Source organism: Pocillopora damicornis, chromosome 4 (assembly GCF_964200805.1).
Source record: "Pocillopora damicornis chromosome 4, jaPocDami1.2, whole genome shotgun sequence".
Taxonomy (NCBI): domain Eukaryota; kingdom Metazoa; phylum Cnidaria; class Anthozoa; order Scleractinia; family Pocilloporidae; genus Pocillopora; species Pocillopora damicornis.
In genome coordinates, this window is record NC_142673.1 from 29,859,312 (window position 1) to 29,879,947 (window position 20,636).

General features: G+C 37.6%; 2 protein-coding genes across 7 annotated transcripts in view; one reads left to right on the forward strand and one right to left on the reverse strand.

The window, feature by feature from the left end:
• The first annotated feature begins 139 nt into the window (after window positions 1–139).
• LOC113682272 (14 kDa phosphohistidine phosphatase) overlaps window positions 140–20,636 on the forward strand; it is a 36,759-nt gene continuing 16,262 nt past the window's right edge. Inside the window, exons 1-3 of one of the 3 annotated variants that reach the window (XM_089204053.1) lie at window positions 140–317; window positions 1,035–1,159; window positions 13,744–15,009. In XM_089204053.1, coding sequence (XP_089060179.1) covers window positions 161–317; window positions 1,035–1,159; window positions 13,744–13,839 — 378 coding nt within the window. In that variant the 5' untranslated portion in view covers window positions 140–160 and the 3' untranslated portion in view covers window positions 13,840–15,009. Of the gene's footprint in view, window positions 318–1,034; window positions 1,160–2,872; window positions 4,104–13,743; window positions 15,010–20,636 lie in introns of those variants that run through there. The other 2 variants (XM_089204052.1, XM_089204054.1) reach the window with 2 other exon arrangements.
• Window positions 2,978–18,165, reverse strand: LOC149047641 (uncharacterized). 4 transcript variants are annotated; one of them, XM_089204031.1, is made up of 4 exons: window positions 18,060–18,138; window positions 17,575–17,685; window positions 16,504–17,039; window positions 2,978–5,259 (listed from the first exon to the last, which is right to left on the reverse strand). In XM_089204031.1, exons 2-4 carry the CDS (start codon window positions 17,642–17,644, stop codon window positions 4,156–4,158), a joined length of 1,710 nt encoding a protein of 569 aa, XP_089060157.1. In that variant the 5' UTR covers window positions 17,645–17,685; window positions 18,060–18,138; the 3' UTR covers window positions 2,978–4,155. The 4 variants fall into 4 exon arrangements, with proteins under 4 accessions (XP_089060157.1, XP_089060159.1, XP_089060158.1 ...); XM_089204035.1 differs by lacking the exon at window positions 2,978–5,259 and adding an exon at window positions 13,841–15,754; XM_089204033.1 differs by lacking the exon at window positions 17,575–17,685 and having other exon boundaries at window positions 18,060–18,165.

Consider the following 20,636-nt stretch of genomic DNA (forward strand, 5'->3'; position numbering starts at 1 on the left):
TTTATGTTGTCAGTTAGTTTAATCAGATTTTCTTGAAGGAGAAGTGGTGTAACGGAAGGGAGGGGAGGTGAGAATAGAGTGTTCTGCCGTAGGCCGAGGCAAACTCTGGAGAGCCTGGAACCAAAGGTTTCCCCAGTCTTTAAGAATTAGCACAGCTAACATGGCGGAGAGCGGCTCGTTAGGATTATCAAGTGTTCCTGATGTAGAGATTGATGCCAATGGACTTTTTAAATACGTTCTTATCAAAGTTATAGATCCTTCTAATGAGGATACTTACAAGTGCATAGTCAGAGGATTTGATTGGGCAAATTACCATGGTAAGCATGTCGACAGATCTTCACGTGTTTCATATCTTCCCATTCTTTATGAAAGCCGCTTCATGACAGTCGATGAAAGGAAAACTGGTCAAATCGCCCGAAAGTCATCACGTCCGAAGTCGTGTCGCCCGGAACCTGAGTCTTGTCGCCCGAAATTCTAGTCATGTCGCCTGAAATAAAAAGTCAGGTCGCTCGAAGAAACAAATATCAGACTATAAATAGGTTATAAAGTTGAAGGTAAAATTTCCGCACAGCCCCGTCCTACATTATGCATTCAGTTATTGGATAGAAAAAATCAATGACAAAAACAATACATTGCCATTGGGAAAACAGATTTGTTTTACAATAGTATAGGGCTGTGCGGAAATTTTACCCACCATTTGAGTGACTACACAGAAATCGATCTTATGGTCAGAACTGAAATATGTTTGAGCAAATATGTTTGAGCTTGAGGAAATTTATCACTAAAGCAGTGTTGGTTTCATGGTGCATTATGAAGACTTAAACTACACAGAAAATGCAGTTGATCATATGGTCTGAATTGATATATGTTTAACTCAGGATTTTGGACATGAAGTGATGTTTATTTTGCTATTTATTTATTATTTTGTCCCTTTTCCTCCTAATTGTTGTTAGTGATGTGACTGACTGGTGTATAAAAGCCTGTGTTACATCATTGAATATTTTTAATAATTTTGTTCCACATCTTTCTTTCAGCTGATATTTATGATAAAATAGAGGAGGAAATTGGAGAAATGAGAATGAAAACTGAATGTTTAGGTGGAGGCAGGATACAACATGACAGACTTGAAAAAAAAATCCTTGTGTATGGTTATTCAGTGGTAGGTTTCGTCTTCAGGATTAATTAAGATGCTCAGCTATTTTCGAGCTATTATTAGGTCATATTGCAGTGTGAGACCAAACTTGAGGAAAAAATCTAAACTATAAAAATATCTACACAGCAGTGATAAATTAGAAAAATATATTTACAGTAGCTCTGGGACAGCTTCATAATCAGTTTGGAATAACCCACAATTTAATCTGAGGATGTTGTGTAGACTGTTTTAGAGGATAGTTTCATCCAGTACAGTAGCCTGGAGAGCCTCTTTGTTTTGCATATGCATTTATACCTGGGGAAAATTTGATCTCAGATGCCCAAGTGGCAAAACTAAAGCTTAACACATGGGCCTTATTAGTTCTGGACCAGCCATGCATTTTATTATTAGTCGTTTAGTCAATCTCTGTATCTGAAAGATATACTGAAACACATAATTTATTTACTAAGTTAAATGCAGGGGCCTTGAAATTGCCATTCAGCCATGCTGCTAGTGTTCTTATTGTACTTTTTATGTTATAGAGAAAGGTGGATTGGGTCCATGGGGCCCACATAGCTAGAGTTTTTGGTTGTTTAACCCTTTGACCCTCTAAGAGTGACTAACATCTAATTTCTCCAAACAGTATCACCCCTGAATCACACACTAAGGTCATGAGAATAAAGGAAATGATCGAAAACTAAAAAAGCCCTGGATTGTTAGGGAAATTCTTCTTGTCAGCACCTTAGGAAACATATAGCTAACAGTATGGAGAAAATGCATACCAATGTTGTGTGGAAAGAGTTAAGGCATGAAGTTTGTCAGAACCTATTCTTGACATGTAATTTAGTGTTAACAACTGGGTTGAAAACGTAAATTAGCCATCATAAAGGGTAAAAAAGCTCACATTTCGAGCGTTAGCCCTTCGTCAGAGTGATTAGAGGAATTGTGGGTTGTGTGTGGATTTATATGCAGAAAGTGGAGCTACGCCATTGGTGGGAATATAGTGACCAGAAAACAGGAATAAATTAGTTGAATGAAAAGCGCTCGTTGATTCCGTGGGGATTAAGGGTGCAGATTTGAAATATAAATTTTTGTTCTAGTGTTTTACGGCTTTCCGAACTGCCTAGATGTAAGGAAAGGCTGCAAACTGGCATATGCTGTTTAGAATGATTAGGAAGATTAAAGTGTCTAGCCACTGGTTTGGATGCGTCCTTGTCATTTCTTTCCACATCGCGAAGGTGTTCTCGGAATTGGTCACCCAGTCGTCTTCCTGTTTCACCTATGTATAACTTATTGCAATAAGTGCAAGTTATGCAGTAAATAACATTGGCGGAGGTACACGTAAAGTGATCAATGATCTTAATGGATCTTTTGGGTCCCGATATTTTCTCGATGTTATGAATGAAAAAAAAAACTTGTCCTTAATTTACGTTTTCAACCCAGTTGTTAACACTAAATTACCTGCTATATTCTCCCACTGATGCAGCACCACAGTTTCTTTAGAAACTTACCCCTCGATTCTTGACATGTTGTTCCTGGGTGGAGAGAGGACTTGTGAGAGTGAAACAATCTGCTAAGGAACACTATACTATGGCTTGGGCAGGAATTTAACCCAGACCCCTCAATACACTGACCTTTAGGCAAGCATATGTCAGTCTGTTGGTAATAAGTAATTATTAGTGACACATGGTTTTCTCTGTTATGACTGACTTTCTGAAATATTTATGTTTTATTTTCCAGGGGTTTGGTAGAGCTGATCACTCCGTCACAGTCAAGAAACTTAAAAAAGCTTACCCAGATTATGAAAGTATTACCTTCTCCAATGAGGGTTATTAGAAACATGTTGAAAAGTCTGAATGTATTTATAAAGTCAAATTTTGTAGTAATATCATACTGCTACAAGATTAATTATTTGATACATTGTATAGGATAGGGTTCTCAAAAGTGATACAACTTGAGGTCTTTGTATTTGGCAGTGCTTTCAGTAAGACTTGGTGTATGTGAGAGCTCTTGCAAGATCAGTTGTGTAGCAAAATACCTGAAAAAGTCTTAACAGCTTTAATTTGCTAGAGAAAAAATAAAATTGACACAATACTTAAAAGGAGATGTTTTATAAACTGATGGACCCCCCCTAGTATTACCCACTTGTCTTCATTTAGGATCAGGATGTTGAGGCAGAGTTCATCTGTGTTCCGTTGCAGACCAACAGATATGACAAACTTTTTCCATTTTTAAACCAGAATAATTTTAGCTTCTTAAAGGTGCCATGTAGGGACAGCCACCTATGTAACCTCAAATCTGAATGAAAGCACTGTTTACAAGTTGGCCAATTATCCTCTATGCATACATATTACTAACTGTTTTTAATGTAGACTTAAAAAGTTTTCCAAGTAATGAATTTATATAAAATGCATCTAGAACTACAGTGCTACATTGTAGATGTAAATAAATCCAAACTTGTGTATGAGAATAAAAAAATTATAGACTTCGAAAAGCACAAATATTATATACTTTGGTGGTAAACATTTTGCTAGTTAGGGCTTCATCAGTACAAAGTTATGTTAATAGGCTGCTAAGGTTTGTTATTCAAACCTGTTTTAGCACAAGATAATAACTGAGATTATAATTTTAATAAACAGTACTTTACTTCTTCAAATAGTTAGGTGTATAATGATTAGGATCTTACTTAATTATATCATTGCCATGAACTGTTAAACAGCTTGTAAAATTTGTGACTAAGGAATAACTTCACCTTATAATATCATTACATTATCCAGCACTTAGGAAAAAAGGGAAAGATAACTTTAGCCGCAAGACCAGCTGCTATTTTGATACAATACCAAATACTCTTCACTAATTTACCAGAAAATGAGCAATTAATGAAGGGTTAATTATTACTCAGATGCTTAGGGTGAGTCCAGAAAATATTTTTCTATTGGTTTACATTAATACATTACACATTAATATCCAAGTTTACAGTGAAATGATTGGAGCATCTTAAGACACAAGTGTTTGCATTTATGTTACACTTGTTCAGCTGCCTGATGACCCCTTTCACGATCAGCAGATCTAAGCCACCCCTTCCAATAGAGCCATGAGAAGGAGATAGAGATTAAATACATCACTGCTTCTTTCAAAGCTTCATCAGCAGTTTGTCTTCCATTGTATGACTGCCCAGCTAGAACTACAACAGCAATAAGACCACAGACAGCTAGGAACCCAGCAACACTTGAGGACAATAACTGACATTTTGTGTTGCAGCGGTCGTTTTCAGGAGTAATTGAAGACTTGTAGGTATAAAATGCAAAGGATGAGACACCAATAGCAAGGCAAAGTAGGAGCAGAACAACGAGACCCCAGATAGGATTCAGCATTATACCGACTAAGAGCCAACAAAAATGGTAGGTTGCTAAATTAGCACAAATTATGAAAAGGAATGACTTCTTCTCTACAATTTCCTCCCTTTGTCCTTCTTGTTGTCGTTCTTGTTGTCGTTCTTGTTGTCGTTCTTGTTGTCGTTCTTGTTGTCCTTCTTGTTGTCCTTCTTGTTGTCCTTCTTGTTGTCCTACTTGTTTTCCTTTTTGTTGTCCTTCTTGTTGTCCTTCTTGTTGTCCTTCTTGTTGTCCTTCTTGTTGTCCTTCTTGTTGTCCTACTTGTTGTCCTTCTTGTTGTCCTTCTTGTTGTCCTTCTTGTTGTCCTTCTTGTTTTCCCCCATAGAGATAAAATGTCACCCCAAAGACAATAATCCCAACAACCATAATGACTGGTTGTATCGCGTTAACAATACAATTCATGTAATAAGGAACAATTTTCTCATCGCTGCTGCTTGTATGGACTGTTACCATTTTTGCTATGTATAGGCCAACAAGTACTAACAACAAACCCTTACAAAGGAAATCTATCGTATTTTTCTCCTCTTCTTCGAGCTCGCCCCGTTTTTTCGTTGTTGTAAAGGCCAACAATGGCCCAAACACTATTGAACAGAGAAAAGAGAGGACTAAAATGAATATTATTCGCCGACTATGTTCTGTAACAGAAGAAATATTTGGTTGATGTCCCTCTGTGATACATTCAGCAGAATTCAGTTGGGGGTCCCTTATTGCTGGACTGACAGCCAGATCTTGAAGCTATGAAACATAAGACAGAACTAAGTTAAATCAACCAAAAAGATGATTCTAAACGAGTAAGCGAAAAAGAAGTGAAGTTGAGCTATGGGGCATTGGAATGTTTTGAAAAATATTTAAAATAGAACAATGAATCCCTTTTGGTATGACTAGTACCAAGTCATGGATCCTTGGTCATAATAGCAGTGTACATGCCCAGCATACATGCCAACTCTTCTCCCGAATAAGCCGTAGGTGTCTGGGAAAAGACAAGAATCTCCCTGACTCTGGCACAGTTTGCAAAATAACTCGAATGAAGGAAATATGAATCACACGCTCCGCAAAGATGGAAAGGCAAGAAAATTTTATCTTCACTTTAGAGAATCGTTGCGTTTCTGTTCATGGACTTCAAGGACAATTCTTTTTGCCGTTTTTCAATTTTTGATATTTGCGTTCATTTGAGTGACTTCCAGTTTGTAAAAGAGATTGGAACAAAGATGTTAATTAACAAATTTAGATGAGGGCAGTGGAGAGGGGTGGGAATGTGGTCCAAAAGCGTACATTTCCAGATTTTCATTTTCCAAAGGGTACTAACATTTTCGGTTCCACGGATGAAGTTATGGTGACTGAAGTAACAACTCTACTTTCAATTCTTTCCGGAGCAGATGTTTACAAGGTTTAGAGTGCAATGTTTTTTCCTGATTGGTTTTTAATGTTCAATTAGAATATTTTTGCTATTTCGGTACATAATCTAAATTGGTCAGAGTACTTACAGCAGCTAGAGCGTCTTCGATCTGTTTTTTTAGTTTCCCTTTCGTCACATCACAGTAGGAAAGTGAAATTGTTATGTTAAGCTCCTGTGTTCGACTGGTCACCATGATTGACCATAAAGACCAAAATTCAAGAACTTTGGCAGGAAGAGCAGCGTACAGGCAAGAAATACTCCACGTGTACTTAGCAGCAGGAGTTGAATTTTCCGTTTTGTAGGGGCCATAGACATTTACAAATACACGCACTGAGGAAGGTCTCTTGGGTGGATAAAGAGCCGACTCGATGTTGAAACTGTTTTCTGATTTCGCCAAGATGTTGTAAACTTGTTCGTAGGTGATTTTGTTACAGGCGTCAATTGGATTGACAGCACTTGTACAGTTATTGGTGACTGTTGCTTGGGACATGTGTTTTGGAAATAAGTGTATTATCATAACTTGGATGAGGACGAGAATTGTAAGATCGAATTGCAAAAATGCCATCCTTGACAAACAGTGGAGATTCTAATAGCTAATAGAATCCCTAGGCTAGTTGAAAAATTTCCTGCAAGAGAAGCGGTATGAATACAAATCAGCTTTATTTGATCCACGTATACTTTTTGAGGCTGGTTATTCCATGTAAGCTGTCAAAACACAATATTTTACAAGCGAAACTCGCTTAGATTACCGTTAGAGTTTATCACAGTTTCCATATAGCATAAAGTGTCGAGTTAGTATATTGCTACTCCCTGTGGACAGGACTCAAGTCCATCTCAGAAAATCACCCTGCACATAAATAAAGCTAGTCCCTGAGAGTGTTATGGTACCCATTTATATTCCTGGGTGAAACAGGGCTTTAAAACGAATACTGAATGCTTTTCTTTCAAAAGTGAATATATTCAAGAAGAATCTGTAGAGGCTCGCGAATTTATGTAGAGAAACTATAGCTACAATGTGGCTTAAAAGATCGTTTGCGAAAAGGTTGTTGGCAACAGTTTATCTGCAGTAATTTGTGGTAAAAGTCCCTACATTTTGGCTCGGCTAAATACTTAGTATATCGGCTGGATGTAAATAAAAGGACACGTTCACGATACTTCCGGTTTCCGGGAAATAACAATATCTAACTCCAGTAATTCGTGTCTAAGCTTCTATCGTTTGCCATTCTAAATAAAGCCTCTACTAATAAAAATTTCAAATCAATTTCTTTTGATGTAGACATTGAAGGAAAACAATCAGCGACGGAAACAGCTTAACTTCTTACCTAAACCCTCCTGATGTAACGACTAATGGCTTATTGTAAGCTCGACTGTCTTAATTTTATCTCTCGTGGTTATCACAGATGACCACGGAATCACTAATTCTATTAACTAAGACTAAATTTTAGACATCGAAATCTCATATTGCGTCTAATAAATTTGAAATGCAAGGCTCTTTCATGGCTAAACTTGTGTCAGCAAACCTTTCAGGTAATAAACAAACTCTCTTAACCCTGATCGTCTTTGCTTTTTGGTAGGCGGACTACAAGCTTATCACTAAGGAAAAATGTTATGAAACAGGTGGAGAGTACCTTCCCTGTAGAGAAGACTTCCAAACCAAACGATCAAGTGAAACGACACCAAATTGAGATATCCAAAATTTTAAATTAAGCCTGTGACGGCGAGAGTCCAACGACCACAGATCGCTTACTCGGGCATGAATTTAAATAGGTCACGCTAGATTACTCCGAAAGAAAACGGAAATTGTAAACTGTAAACTCATAAACTTATATTTCTTAATTCTTTAACGGTTTAAATTAGTAATATTCCTGATCTTTTATGGCTATCTACTCGATAATTGAGCTCAAGGCTAATGTAGAAAACTGATATCATGAGAAATTTACCTTACCGATAAATAAGCTGAAAGCCTCTTCATGATTTGACTTACAAGTCAAGCGATATTTTTAGTATTCAGTGTTTACAAGTTGATAAGGGTGTTATGACAAGTGTAGCCACAGGTCAGCTATTGTGAATGATTTTAATTACATTCTCGAGCAAATGCAAGCTGATTCATTCTCACTTCGACTTGAAGACTAATACTCAATTTGCTTTGAGTTTTACAAGCTTATTAGAGAGCAATGTATCCAAACGTTATTTAACTAGATTTGCAATGCAATCAGGGTAATACAAAATTAAATCTATCATAACTGATCACATCAGTACAAAATAATTCCTGTCAGTTTAGCTTTTTCAGTCGCGTATTTAGCCCCAAGAACAGTAATATCTAGGAAAACCTAATATAAAAAACTTCCTCAACGAAGAAAATGACTCCTTCTTAGACCCGCAGCTAGACTCAGTCTATATTTGTAAAACAAAAAGTAGCACAACAGTACAGCCATTTCGCTCGTGTTCCTGAACAGATTCATTTTAAACATGAAAACACGAAATCTTTCAGTCAGTTGTTAAATGTACGAGTTTCCAGACACGACTGGTTACTCAACGTATGTCATAAGAGACCGTAGTCGTGAACTTGAGAAAATTTATCACTTGTGCAGTGTTGGTTTCTGACAACACCACAAAGACTTTAACTACAAAGAAATTTCAATAGATCGTATGATCCGATTTGATTAAGTTTAACTCAGGAGTTTGGGCGTGAAGTGATGTTCATTTTGCTTGTTGTTTATTATTTTGTCCATTTTCCTGTTGATTGTCGTCAGTGATGCGACTGACCAGTGTATAAAAGCCTGTGTTGTATTATTGAATATTTTAAATAATTTCATCCCACGTCTTTCTTTCAGCTGATATTTATGACAAAGTAGAGAAGGAAATTGGAGAGATAAAAATGAAAACTGAATGTTTAGTTGAAAGCAGAATACAACATGACAGACTCAGTGACGAGAAAATCTTTGTGTATGGTTATTCTGTGGTAGGTTTCATCCTCAAGATGAATTAGGATGTTCTGTTATTTTCGAACTGTTACGAGGTCATACCGCAGTCAGTGAGACCAAACTTGAGGAATATATCTAAACTACAAATTAAAATATCTAAACAACAGTGATAAATTAGAAAAATGTGTTTCAACAACCCCGGGACAGCTTCATAATGTTTTGAAGAACCCACAGTTTAATCTGAAGATGTTATGTAAACTGTGTTAGAGGGTAGTTTCATCCAGTGCAGCAGCCTGGAGAGCCTCTTTGTTTTGCATCTACATTTATACCTGATAAAAAGTGAATATTAAACTCTATTAATATGAACCTAGACATCGGTAACTCAAGTTAGTACTTTCCCTTTTCTGTAAGATTGGGCAATTCGTTTAGCATATAACTGAGTCATAAGACTTGGGTAAAGCCAATAGCTATTCACCACACTTACGTGTTTTAATTGCAAAATTACTTTCGTATCACCGCTTAGATATACGTGCACGTGTTATTAGTAATCTTGCAAGCAAGCAAGCAGCAAGTTTATTTCTAGCATTAAGAAAGTTTTAGATTCCCTCCCACCCACACCATCGACAGTTTTGATCGTACCTTAATCTCTTTCGTGTTTGTAATTTATTCTTGATTACTGGACCTTTGGTTTAGTACATTCGTCCAATATCTTTGTTATGTAATAGTCCAGTGTGTTATTTATGTAAGATGGATACATTTAATAGTGTCTGGTCCCAAAACAAGCCTCTGTCTGTTGTGGTGTTTAGTTTTGATCTCAGATGCTCGAGTGGCAAAACCAAAGCTAAATTCATGGGCCATATAAATTCTGGACCTGTCATGTATTTTATTATTAGTAATGCATTTAGTCAATCCTTGTATCTGAAAGATATACTGATACACATATTTACTAAGTTGAATGCAGGGCCTTGAAGTTGCCATTGACAGTCATGCTACTAGTGTTCTTATTGTACTTTTTATGTTATAGAGAAAGGTGGATTGATGGGTTAATTTTGATCCTAGTGTGTTCTATATTCCAAAAACTATCTGGGTCTCATGCTGTGAGGGTAAAACAGGGTAGCAATTGCTCTGTAGCCAACTTTTTGGGGCCCACATAGCTAGAGTTTTTGGTTGTTTAACCCTTTGACCCTCCCAGGTAAAAATATAAGGTGGGATCCCGCCAATCCCACCTGGGATCCCATGTGTGTCCCAGGTGGGATCCCGCCTTTTTCAGGTGGGATCCCGGGTGGGATTATGGAACATCCCGCATGGGATCCCACCTGGGATTATGGAACATCCCGCATGGGATCCCGGGTGGGATTATGGAACATCCCGGGTGGGATTATGGAACATCCCGGGTGGGATTATGGAACATCTCAGGTGGGATTATGGAACATCCCGGGTGGGATTATGGAACATCCCGGGTGGGATTATGGAACATCCCGGGTGGGATTATGGAACATCCCAGGTGGGATTATGGAACATCCCGCATGGGATCCCACCTGGGATTATGGAACATCCCACATGGGATCCCACCTGGGATTATGGAACATCCCGCATGGGATCCCACAGGGATCCAGCCAATTGAAGTTGGGATCCCGCCTTAAATTCCTAATAGCATCCCACCTGGGAAAGCACATCCCGGGCAGGATTAAACCTAGAATCCCACCAATCCGTCTTAGGATCCTGCCTCAAATTTCAGATAGTTTCCCACCTGGGAAATCATATCCCAGGCGGGATTGCATCTGGGATCCTGCCAATCCCAGTTTAGACCCTGCATAAAATTACAGATGGCTTCCCACTTTCAGAAAAATCCTTTGAGGGATCCTGTTTATCACTGGAGACCACAGATTTATGAAATGTACTAGATAGGATATCTTAAAATTAAGAGGATAAAATTTTCTAGGTGAGCTATAGACCCCATCAATCCACTGAGGGTCCAAAACTTTCCAACTAGCTATAGAACATACTGACACCTCCAATGGGATCCCATTGTCTTACCAAGCTATTGATCATAAATGATTCAAACAGTACATGAATACACAGACTATATGTGATAAAGATCTCATAATTTATTTGCAATGAACCAGCATGTGTTTGACTTGTTTCATTAACAAATTTCTTAACCGAACATTCTTAAAGAATAACAGCAAAACTCAGCATATTACTTTTTCTTCATCATTTAAGCAGACCATCTACAGTGTAATAAGGCTCAACGTTTAAAAAAATTGGCTGTTGTGTATCAAAGAATAAAAGAAAGACAAAACCTCAATAATTCATGTTATCAAAATTTTGACAAAGGTACTGATTGAAAGTCTGCTCTCTCTTCAGTCGAATTTTTCAAAGCAAAGCAAGGTCAGAATGTTCCCAAATGTGACTAAAGTAATCTTGAAACCTTACTCATAGATTTATTTCATTGTAAAGTCTAAGCTTAGGAAACTGCAGTATGCAAGCGACCAATTCGATTCTCAGAATTATTTGAGTTTCAGTTGCGCTGAGTGTTAGGTAAGATTAATTCAAGCCGTTATTTCTATTCTTTGATAAGATTTTGATCACGTAACGAATATGGCAATTTGTACTCACCACAAACTTCTAAAAATCCTAGCTTTAAATGGCCACTCGATCGTTGTTTGAACCAGTCGATATGTCAACTGTTAATTGTCCCTTCTTTTAAGTTCACGGCGCCAACGACTTTCTTTTCATTTAAAACACTCACGCTGTTCTCGTTTTCCCATTAAACCACAATAAAACCAATCTTTAGAAGTGTTATATTAAGCAAAACAGTTGGGAAAAGAAACAACTTGAAGCAAGAGCGGTTAACCGATGAAAAGTACATTCAAAGATGAGCGCCAAATGGAGTTTTCTTTGTTTCCGATTACGGGCATGATCACGTGGACCTTTTAGCAAAGAGAATCCGCTGGCTTGACCCATTGCAGTCTCAAGAGAAACGCGCAACATTATTCTGTCTCTTCTGACCGGTTCTCCTCTCCTAGATGGTGGATACCTTGGATTCATGTTTTGATGATGACATAAATAATGATGGGAATTCACTCAATGTAGAAATAATCGACAAGAATCGAACAAGAATGCACGATTTGTGGCCGAAAGTTTTCGAGGAAAGAAAGACTCGAAACCCACTTGAGTTATGTTCACAGCGAAGGTGAGAAACAACACAAGCCAATCACATTAGGAAGTATAAGAGATACCTAGATGATCCCAGTGCACCAGTACCCAAATCAACAAGGCTTGACCATAACAAGCGTTCAGCAACACGTTCCAACACAGCTAGCCATCTCGATTCCTCAGTCGGTCTTTCCAGTGAACTAGCAGTGGTGCCAACAGAGTCAAGTGCGTCTCATAACGGAGAAAACATTTGCACAAGAGACAGAAGCAACTACATGTGATTACAGAGGTGCATTGGAATTCTCGTCTGCAAATGGTTATGCACAGTCCGAAGCGTTACCGAACTTGGAAAGGGGTGGAGAGAACGAAGATACAAGTTTGTCATTTTATACTACAAGTAAAATTTTATACCAGACCTACAAGGTATAGAAAAATTTTGTTGATCGCTGACTCAGAGAAGAACAACAAGTAAACTTTAGAGCTGTTATTATTGAACTGTGACTTGTCTTTTCATTTGTATGTAAAGAAGGAATTGTATTTTGCACCAAAAATATAAAGAAGTAATATTTTTTAGGAGGTCCAGTGATTGGGACATTTAAGAAATTAAGTTATGAAAAGAAACTCGGTTTGTACTTCTCACTACTAACAAGTCTTGTTTTAAAAATATTTTCAGATCAGAGTTTCAAATAAAGCAAATTGAAGAAGTCATTTCAAAGGTGTATTTTCTCAAAGGGAACAGTGACCACCTCTGTCTTGTCTGCATGCCAAATATTTGCGGAGTGTTTGGATGATCCATAAGTATTGGAACTCTCACAAAAACGTTTTGTAAGAATAAAAACAGCAAAACAATATTTTTGTAGGTGGGATAAAGAATCCCAGGTGGGATATGTAAATCCCGACCAGGATCCCGGGTAGAATGCATGAGTCCCACCTAAGATCCCGGGTGGGATGCAGGAATCCCGCATTAAATGCGGGATCCCAGGTGGGATCAAATTTTCATCCCAGGTGGGAAAGGTGGGATCCCACCACCTAAGGCGGGATCCCGCCATTCCCACCTGGGATCCTGGGTGGGATTGCCGGGATCCCGCCTGTATCCCGCCTGACATTTTACCTGGGCTCTAAGAGTGACTAACATCTAATTTCTCCCAACAGTATCACCCCTGAATCACACATTAAGGTCATGGGAATAATGGAAATGATCGAAAACTAAAAAAGCCCTGGATTGTTTGGGAAATTCTTCTTGACAGCACCTTAGGAAACATATAGCTAACAGTATGGAGAAAATGCATACCAATGTTGGTGTGTAAAGAGTTAAGGAGTGAAGTTTGTCAGAACCTATTCTTGACATCTTGTTCCTGGGTAGAGAGAGTACGGATCATGTGTACTATAGGTGGCCTCGGTCGACATATCGACCGATACATCGGCCGACTGTCAACCGATAGTCGGTCGATTGCCGACCGATAGTCGACCGATAGTCGACCGATATATCGGTCGATTGTCGGCCTATATGTCGACCGAGGCCACCAATAGTACACATGATCCGAGAGGACTTGTGAGAGTGAAACAATCTGCTAAGGAACACTATACTATGGCTCGGGCAGGAATTTAACCCAGACCCCTCAATATACTGACCTTTAGGCAATCATATGTCAGTCTGTTGGTAATAAATAATTATTGGTGATACATGATTTTCTCCATTTTTATGACTGACTTTCTGAAACAATTATGTTTAATTTTCAGGGGTTTGGAAGAGCAGATCACTCCATCACAGACGAGAAACTTAAAACAGCTTACCCAAATTATGAAAGTATTACCTTCTCCAATGAGGGTTATTAGAAAGTCTAAATGTATTTATTAAGTCATATTTTGTAGTAATCATACTACTAAAAGATTAATTATTTGATACATTGTATAGGATAGGGCACTTAAAAAAAGATACAACTTGAGGTCTTTGTATTTGGCAGTGCTTTCAGTAAGACTTGGTGCCTGTGTCAGAGCTCTTCAAGATCAGTTGTGTAGCAAAATACCTGAAAAAATCTTGACAGCTTTAATTTGGTAAAGAAAAAATAAAATTGATACGATACTTAAAAGGAGATGTGCTATACACTGATAGACCCCCCCCCCCTAGTAATATTCATTTGTCCCCAAACAGGCTGATGGGGTAGAGTTTGTGTTTGTGTTCTGTTCCAGACCACCAGATTTGACAAACATTTTCCATTTTTAAACCAGAACAATTTTAGTTTCTTAAGAATGCCATGTAGGGAAAGTCCTATGTAACCTCAAATCTGAATAAAAGCACTGTTTACAAGTTGGCTAATTATCCTCTATGCATGTACATTACTAACAGTTTTTTACGTGGATTCTAAAGAATCTTTCCAAGTAATGAATTTACATAAATTGCATCTAAAACTACTGTGCTACATTGGAGATGTAAACAAATCCAAACCTGTGTATGAGAAAGAAAAATTATACACTTCAAAAGGTACAAATATTATATACTTTGGTGGTAAAAATTTTTCCCAGTTAGCTAAGGCTTCATTGGTACAAAGTTATGCAAACTAAAGCTAGTTAAATTTATACAATAGGTTTCTAAGGTTCGTTATCCAAAGCTGTTTTAGCACGAGATAAAAACTGAGATTATAATTTTTATAAACAGTGGTGTACTTCTTCAAATAGTTAGGTGTATAATGATTAGGATCTTACCTAATTATACCATTACCTTGAACTGTTAGACAACATGTAAAATTTGTGATTAAGGAATAACTTCACCTTACAATATCATAACATTATCCAGCACTTAGGGAAAAAGGAAAAGATAAGTTTAGCCACAAGACTTGTTGCTATTTTGATACAATACCAACTACTCTTCACTAATTTACCAGAAAATAAACAGTTGACGAAGGGACAATTATTACTCAGATGTTTAGAGTGGAGGAAACATTTTTCCATTTGTTTACATAATTATAAAATGATATCCAAGTTTACACTGTAATGTTTCAAACATCTTGCTGCATAAGTGTTTCCATTTCTGTTCCACTGTGCTCTGGAGCATGACCATTTTCTTGTGATGAGTTAGGAGCCGAAACAGGACCACTTTTGCAATCTGCAGATTTCTTACTTTTATTTCATTTGAAGACATGTAGGTATAAAATGCAAAGGTTGAGATACCAATAAAAAGGCAAAGTACGAGCAGAACAACAAGACCCCAGATAGGATTCAGCATTATACCGACTAAGAGCCAACAAAAATGGTAGGTTGCTAAATTTGCACAAATTATGAAAAGAAGTGACTTCACTTTTACACTATAGTTATTCTGCTCGCTACCCCCACATTTCACCCATGTCACCAAAAAGACGATTACCCCAGCAAGCACAATGACCGGTTGTATCAGTTCAATAATAAGGAACATATAATAAGGAACCATTTTCTTATCGCTGCTACTTGTATGGACTGTTACATATCTTGGTATAATTAAAACAGTGATTATTACAAACAAAAACACACACAGGAAATCTACCGTATTTTTTCTATTGTTGTCCTTTTTTCCGAGCTCGTCCTGTTTTCTCGTTGTTGTAAAGGCCAACAATGGCCCAAACACTATTGAAAAGAGAGAGGAGAGGATTAAAATTAATCTTATTCGCCAACTGTGTTCTGTAACAGAGGAAATATTTGGTTGATGTCCCTCTGTGATACACTCAGCAGAATTCAGTTGGGGGTCTCTCATTGCTGGCCTAACAGCCAGATCTTGGAGCTATGAAACATAAGAAAGAACTAAGTCAAATCAAACAAAAAGATGATTCTAAAAGAGTAAGCGAAAAAGAAGTGAAGATGAGCTATGGGATACTGGAAAGTTCGGAAAAATATTTAAAAACACAGAACAATGAATTCCTGTTGGTATGTCCAGCACCAAGTCATGGGTTCTTGGTCATAATAACAGTGTACATGCCCAGCATACATGCCAACTCTCTCGAATAAGCCTTAAGTCTTAGGGAAAAGACACGAATCTTCCTGACTCTGGCATAGTTTGCCAAACAACTCGAATAAAGGAAATATGAACCACTATCTCCGCAAAGATGGAGAGGCAAGAAAATTTTTTCTCCAGTTTAGAGAATCGTTGCGTTTCTGTTCATGGACTTTAAAGACAATTCTTTTTAACGGATTTGAATTTGATATTTGCTTTCATTTAAGTGACTTCCAGTTTGTAGGAGATATCGGAACAAAGATGCTAATTAACAAATTTAGATGAGGAGAGGGGAGAGGGGTGGGGACGTGTTCCAAAATCGTTCCTATCCGAATTTCTCATTTTCCAAGGGGTACTAACATTTTCAGTTCCATAGATGAAGTTATAATAACTGAAGTAACAACTCTACTTTCAATTCTTTTCGGAGCAGATGTTAACAAGGTTTAAGGTGCAATGTTTTTTCCTGATTGGTTTTTTAATGTTCAATTAGAATATTTTTGCTATTTCGGTACATAATCTAAATTGGTCAAAGTACTTACAGCAGCTAGAGCGTCTTCGATGTGTTTTTTTAGTTTCCCTTTCGTCACATCACAGTAGGAAAGTGAAATTGTTATGTTAAGCTCCTGTGTTCGACTGGTCACCATGATTGACCATAAAGACCAAAATTCAAGAACTTTAGCAGGAAGAGCAGCGTACAGGCAAGATATACTCCACGTGTATTTGGCAGCAGGAGTTGAATTTTTCGTTTTGTTGGGGCCATAGACATTTACAAATACCCGCACTGAGGAAGGCCTCTTGGGTGGATAAAGAGCCGACTCGATGTTGAAACTGTTTTCTGATTTCGCCAAGATGTTGTAAACTTGTTCGTAAGTGATTTTGTTACAGGCATCAGTTCGACTGACTGCACTTGTACAGTTATTGGTAGCTGTTGCTTGGGACATGTGTTTTGGAAATAGGTGCATTATCACAACTTGAATTAAGACGAGAAATTTGAGATCGATTCGCAAAAATGCCATCCTTGAAAAACAGTGGAGATTATAATAGCTTTGAATCCCTTGACCAGTTCCAAAATTTCCTGCAAGAGAAGCGGAATGAATACAAATCAGCTTTGTTTGATGCACATTTACTTTTTGAGGCTGGTTATTTCCTGTTAGCTGTCAAAACACAATATTTTACGAGCGAAAATCGCTTAGATTACGGCTAGAGGTTATCACAGTTTCCATATAGCATGAAGTGTTGAGTTAGTATACTGCTACTCCCTGTGGACAAGAGGCAAGTCCATCGCAGAAAATCACCCAGCACATAAAAACGTTAGTCCTTGAGAGTGTTATGGTACCCATTTATATTCTTAGGTGAAACGAGGCTTTGAAACGAATACTGAGTGCTTTTCTGTCAACTGTGAATATATTCAAGAAGAATCGGTAGAGGATTTCTCGCGAGTTCACGTGGAGAAACTAGCTACAGTGTGGCTTAGATGATCGAAACGCTTGCAGAAAGGTTGTTGGCCACAGTTTATCTGCAGTAATTTGTGGTACAAGTCCCTACATTTTGGCTCGGCCAAATACTTAGTATATTGGCTGGATGTAAATAAAAGAACACTTTCACAATACTTCCGGTTTCCATGAAATAGCGATGTCTAACTCCAATAATCCGTGTCTGTAAGCTTCTATCGTTTGCCATTCTGAATAAAGCCTCTTCTCATCAAAGTTCGAAATCAATTCCTTTTGATATAGACATTTAAGGAAAAAAATTAGCGCCGGAAACAGCTTAACTTCTTACCTAAACCCTCCTAACGACTAATAGCTTATCGTAGGCTCAATCGTCGTAATTTCATCTCTCGTGGTTATCATAGATGACCACGGAATCACTAATTCTAGTCACTAAGACCTCGCAAAAACATTGAGTTTTAGACATCGAAATCTCATATTGTGTCTAATAAATTTGAAAAGTAGGGCTTTTTCATAACTAAACTTGTGTCAGCAAACCTTTCAAGTAATAAACAAACTCTCTTAACCCTGATCGTCTTTGATTTTTTGGTAGGCGGACGACAAGCTTACAACTAAAAGAAAAATGTTATGAAACAGGTGGAGAGTACCTTCCCTGTAAAGAAGACTTCCAAACCAAACGATCAAGTGAAACGACACCAAATTGAGATATTCAAATTTTCATTTAAGCCTGTGACGACGAGAGTCCAATGACCACAGATCGCGTGAATTTAAATAGGTCACGCTAGATTACTCTAAAAGAAAACGGAAGTTGTAAACTGCAAACTCATATACCTATATTTCTTAATTCTTTAACGGTTTAAATTAGTAATAAACCTGATCTTTTATGTCCGTCTACTCGATAATTGAGCTCAAGGCTAATGGAGAAGGCTGATATCATGAGAAATTTACCTTACCGATAAATAGGCTGAATGCCTCCACATGATTTGACTTACAAGTCAAGCGATATTTTTAGTATCTAGTGTTTACAAGTTGATAAGGGTGTTGTGACTACAGGAGCCACAAGTCAGCTATTGTGAATGATTTTAAATACATTTTCCAGCAAATGCAAGCTCATTTATTTTCACGTCGACTTACTCAATTTGTTTTGAGTTTCACAAGTTTATTAGAAAGCAATATACCCAAACGTTATTTGATTAGATTTGCAATGTAATCAGGGTGATACAAAATTAAATCTATAATAACTGATCACATCAGTACGAAATAATTCCTGTCAGTCTAGTTTAGCTAAGTCACCTATCAATAGTAGAGAACTTGTAGCCCCAAGAACAGTAACATCTGGGAAAAACCTCATATGAAATTACTCCTTCTTAGACCCGCAGTTAGGCTCAGTCTATATTTGTACAACAAAAGGTAGCACAACAATACAGCCATTTCGCTCGTGTTCCTGAACAGAGTTTTTTTAAACATGAAAAATCTTGCCTTTTCCCTAGTTGCTAAACACACTCAGGATATGATCTTGTTCATTTTGCTTCTTGTGTATTATTTTGTTCATTTTGCTTCTTGTGTATTATTTTGTCCATTTTCCTGCTGATTGTTGTTAGTGATGCGACTGACCAGTGTATAGAGGCCTGTGTTGTATTATTGGATATTTTTAATAATTTTGTCCCACGTCTTTCTTTCAGTTGATATTTATGACAAAGTAGAGAAGGAAATTAGAGAGATGAGACTGAAAACTGAATGTTTAGGTGAAGACAGAATACAACATTACAGACTCAGTGACAAGAAAATCCTTGTGTATGGTTATTCTGTGATAGGTTTCAGCCTCAGGATTAATTAAGATGTTCTATTATTTTCGATTTGTTACGAGGTCATACCGCAGTGTGAGACAAAACTTGTTTTTTTGAAGAACCTACAGTTTAATCTGAAGATGTTGTGTAAACTGTGTTAGAGGGTAGTTTCATCCAGTGCAGTAGCCTGGAGAACCTCAATTATACCTGATAAAAAGTGAATATTTATCTCTATTAATACGAACCTAAACATCGATAACTGAGAGGTCTGGACTGGGTACAGGCAGAGTGAATGTTAATACTTTCCCTTTTCTGTAAGATTGAGCAATTTGTTTCGCATGTAAGTCATAATACTTGAATGGGTAAAGCCAATGGCTATTCACCACGCTAATGCGTTTTTATTACAAAATTACTTTAGTATTACTGCTTAGATGTATGTGCACGTGTTTTTAGTAATCTTGCAAGTAAGCAAGCAACAAGTTTATTTCTAGCATTAAGAAAGTTTTAGTTTCCCTCCCACCCACACCATCGACAGTTATGATTGTACCTTAATCTTATTCGTGTTTGTAGTTTATTCTTGATTGCTGGACCGTTGGTTTAGTGTATTCGTCCAATATCTTTGTTATGTAATAGTCTAGTGTGTTATTTACGTAAGATATATACATTTAATAGAGTGTTTGGTCCCAAAACAAGCCTCTGTCTGTTGTGGTGTTTATTTTTGATCTCAGATGCTCAAGTGGCAGAACCAAGGCTAAATTCATGGGCCATATAAATTCTGGACCTGTCGTGTATTTTATTATTAGTCATTCAGTCAATCCTTGTATCTGAAAGATATACTGGTACACATATTTACTAAGTTGAGTGCAGAGCCTTAAAATTGTCATTCAGCCATGCTGCTTAAGTGTTCTCATTGTACTTTTTATGTAGAGAAAGGTGGATTGATGGGTTAATTTTGATCCTTTAATTTGTGTGTGTACATGTTTAATTCCCTGTGTTCTTTATTCTGAAAACCATCTGGGTCTCATGCTGTGAGGGTAAAACAGGGTAGCAATTGCTCTGTAGCCAACATTTTGGGGCCCACATAACTAGACTTTTTGGTTGGTTAACCCTTTGACCCTCTAAGAGTGACTAACATCTAATTTCTCCCAACAGTATCACCCCTGAATCACACACTAAGGTCATGAGAATAATGGAAATGATCAAAAACTACAAAAGCCCTGGATTGTTTGGGAAGTTCTTCTTGTCAGCACCTTAGGAAACATATAGCTAACAGAATGGAGAAAATGCATGCTAATGTTGGTGTGTAAAGGGTTCAGGCCCGAATGAAGTGACTATGAGTAGCACCACTTGCCTCCCCTGCATGTGATGTAAGTCTATTGCAGGTTACCACCCAGCATCTTGTTGGGTTTCTCCAGCAGTTTGTCAGAACCTATTCTT

Coding starts and splice junctions, on each gene's coding strand:
- LOC149047641 (XM_089204031.1), bottom strand. CDS start 17,644: ATGGCAAACGATAGAAGCTTACAGACACGGATTATTGGAGTTAGACAT. Junction 17,040..17,574: donor CTATTTCATGGAAACCGGAA/GTATTGTGAAAG, acceptor CTTCTCTTGCAG/GAAATTTTGGAACTGGTCAA. Junction 5,260..16,503: donor TCGAAGACGCTCTAGCTGCT/GTAAGTACTTTG, acceptor TATGTTTCATAG/CTTCAAGATCTGGCTGTCAG.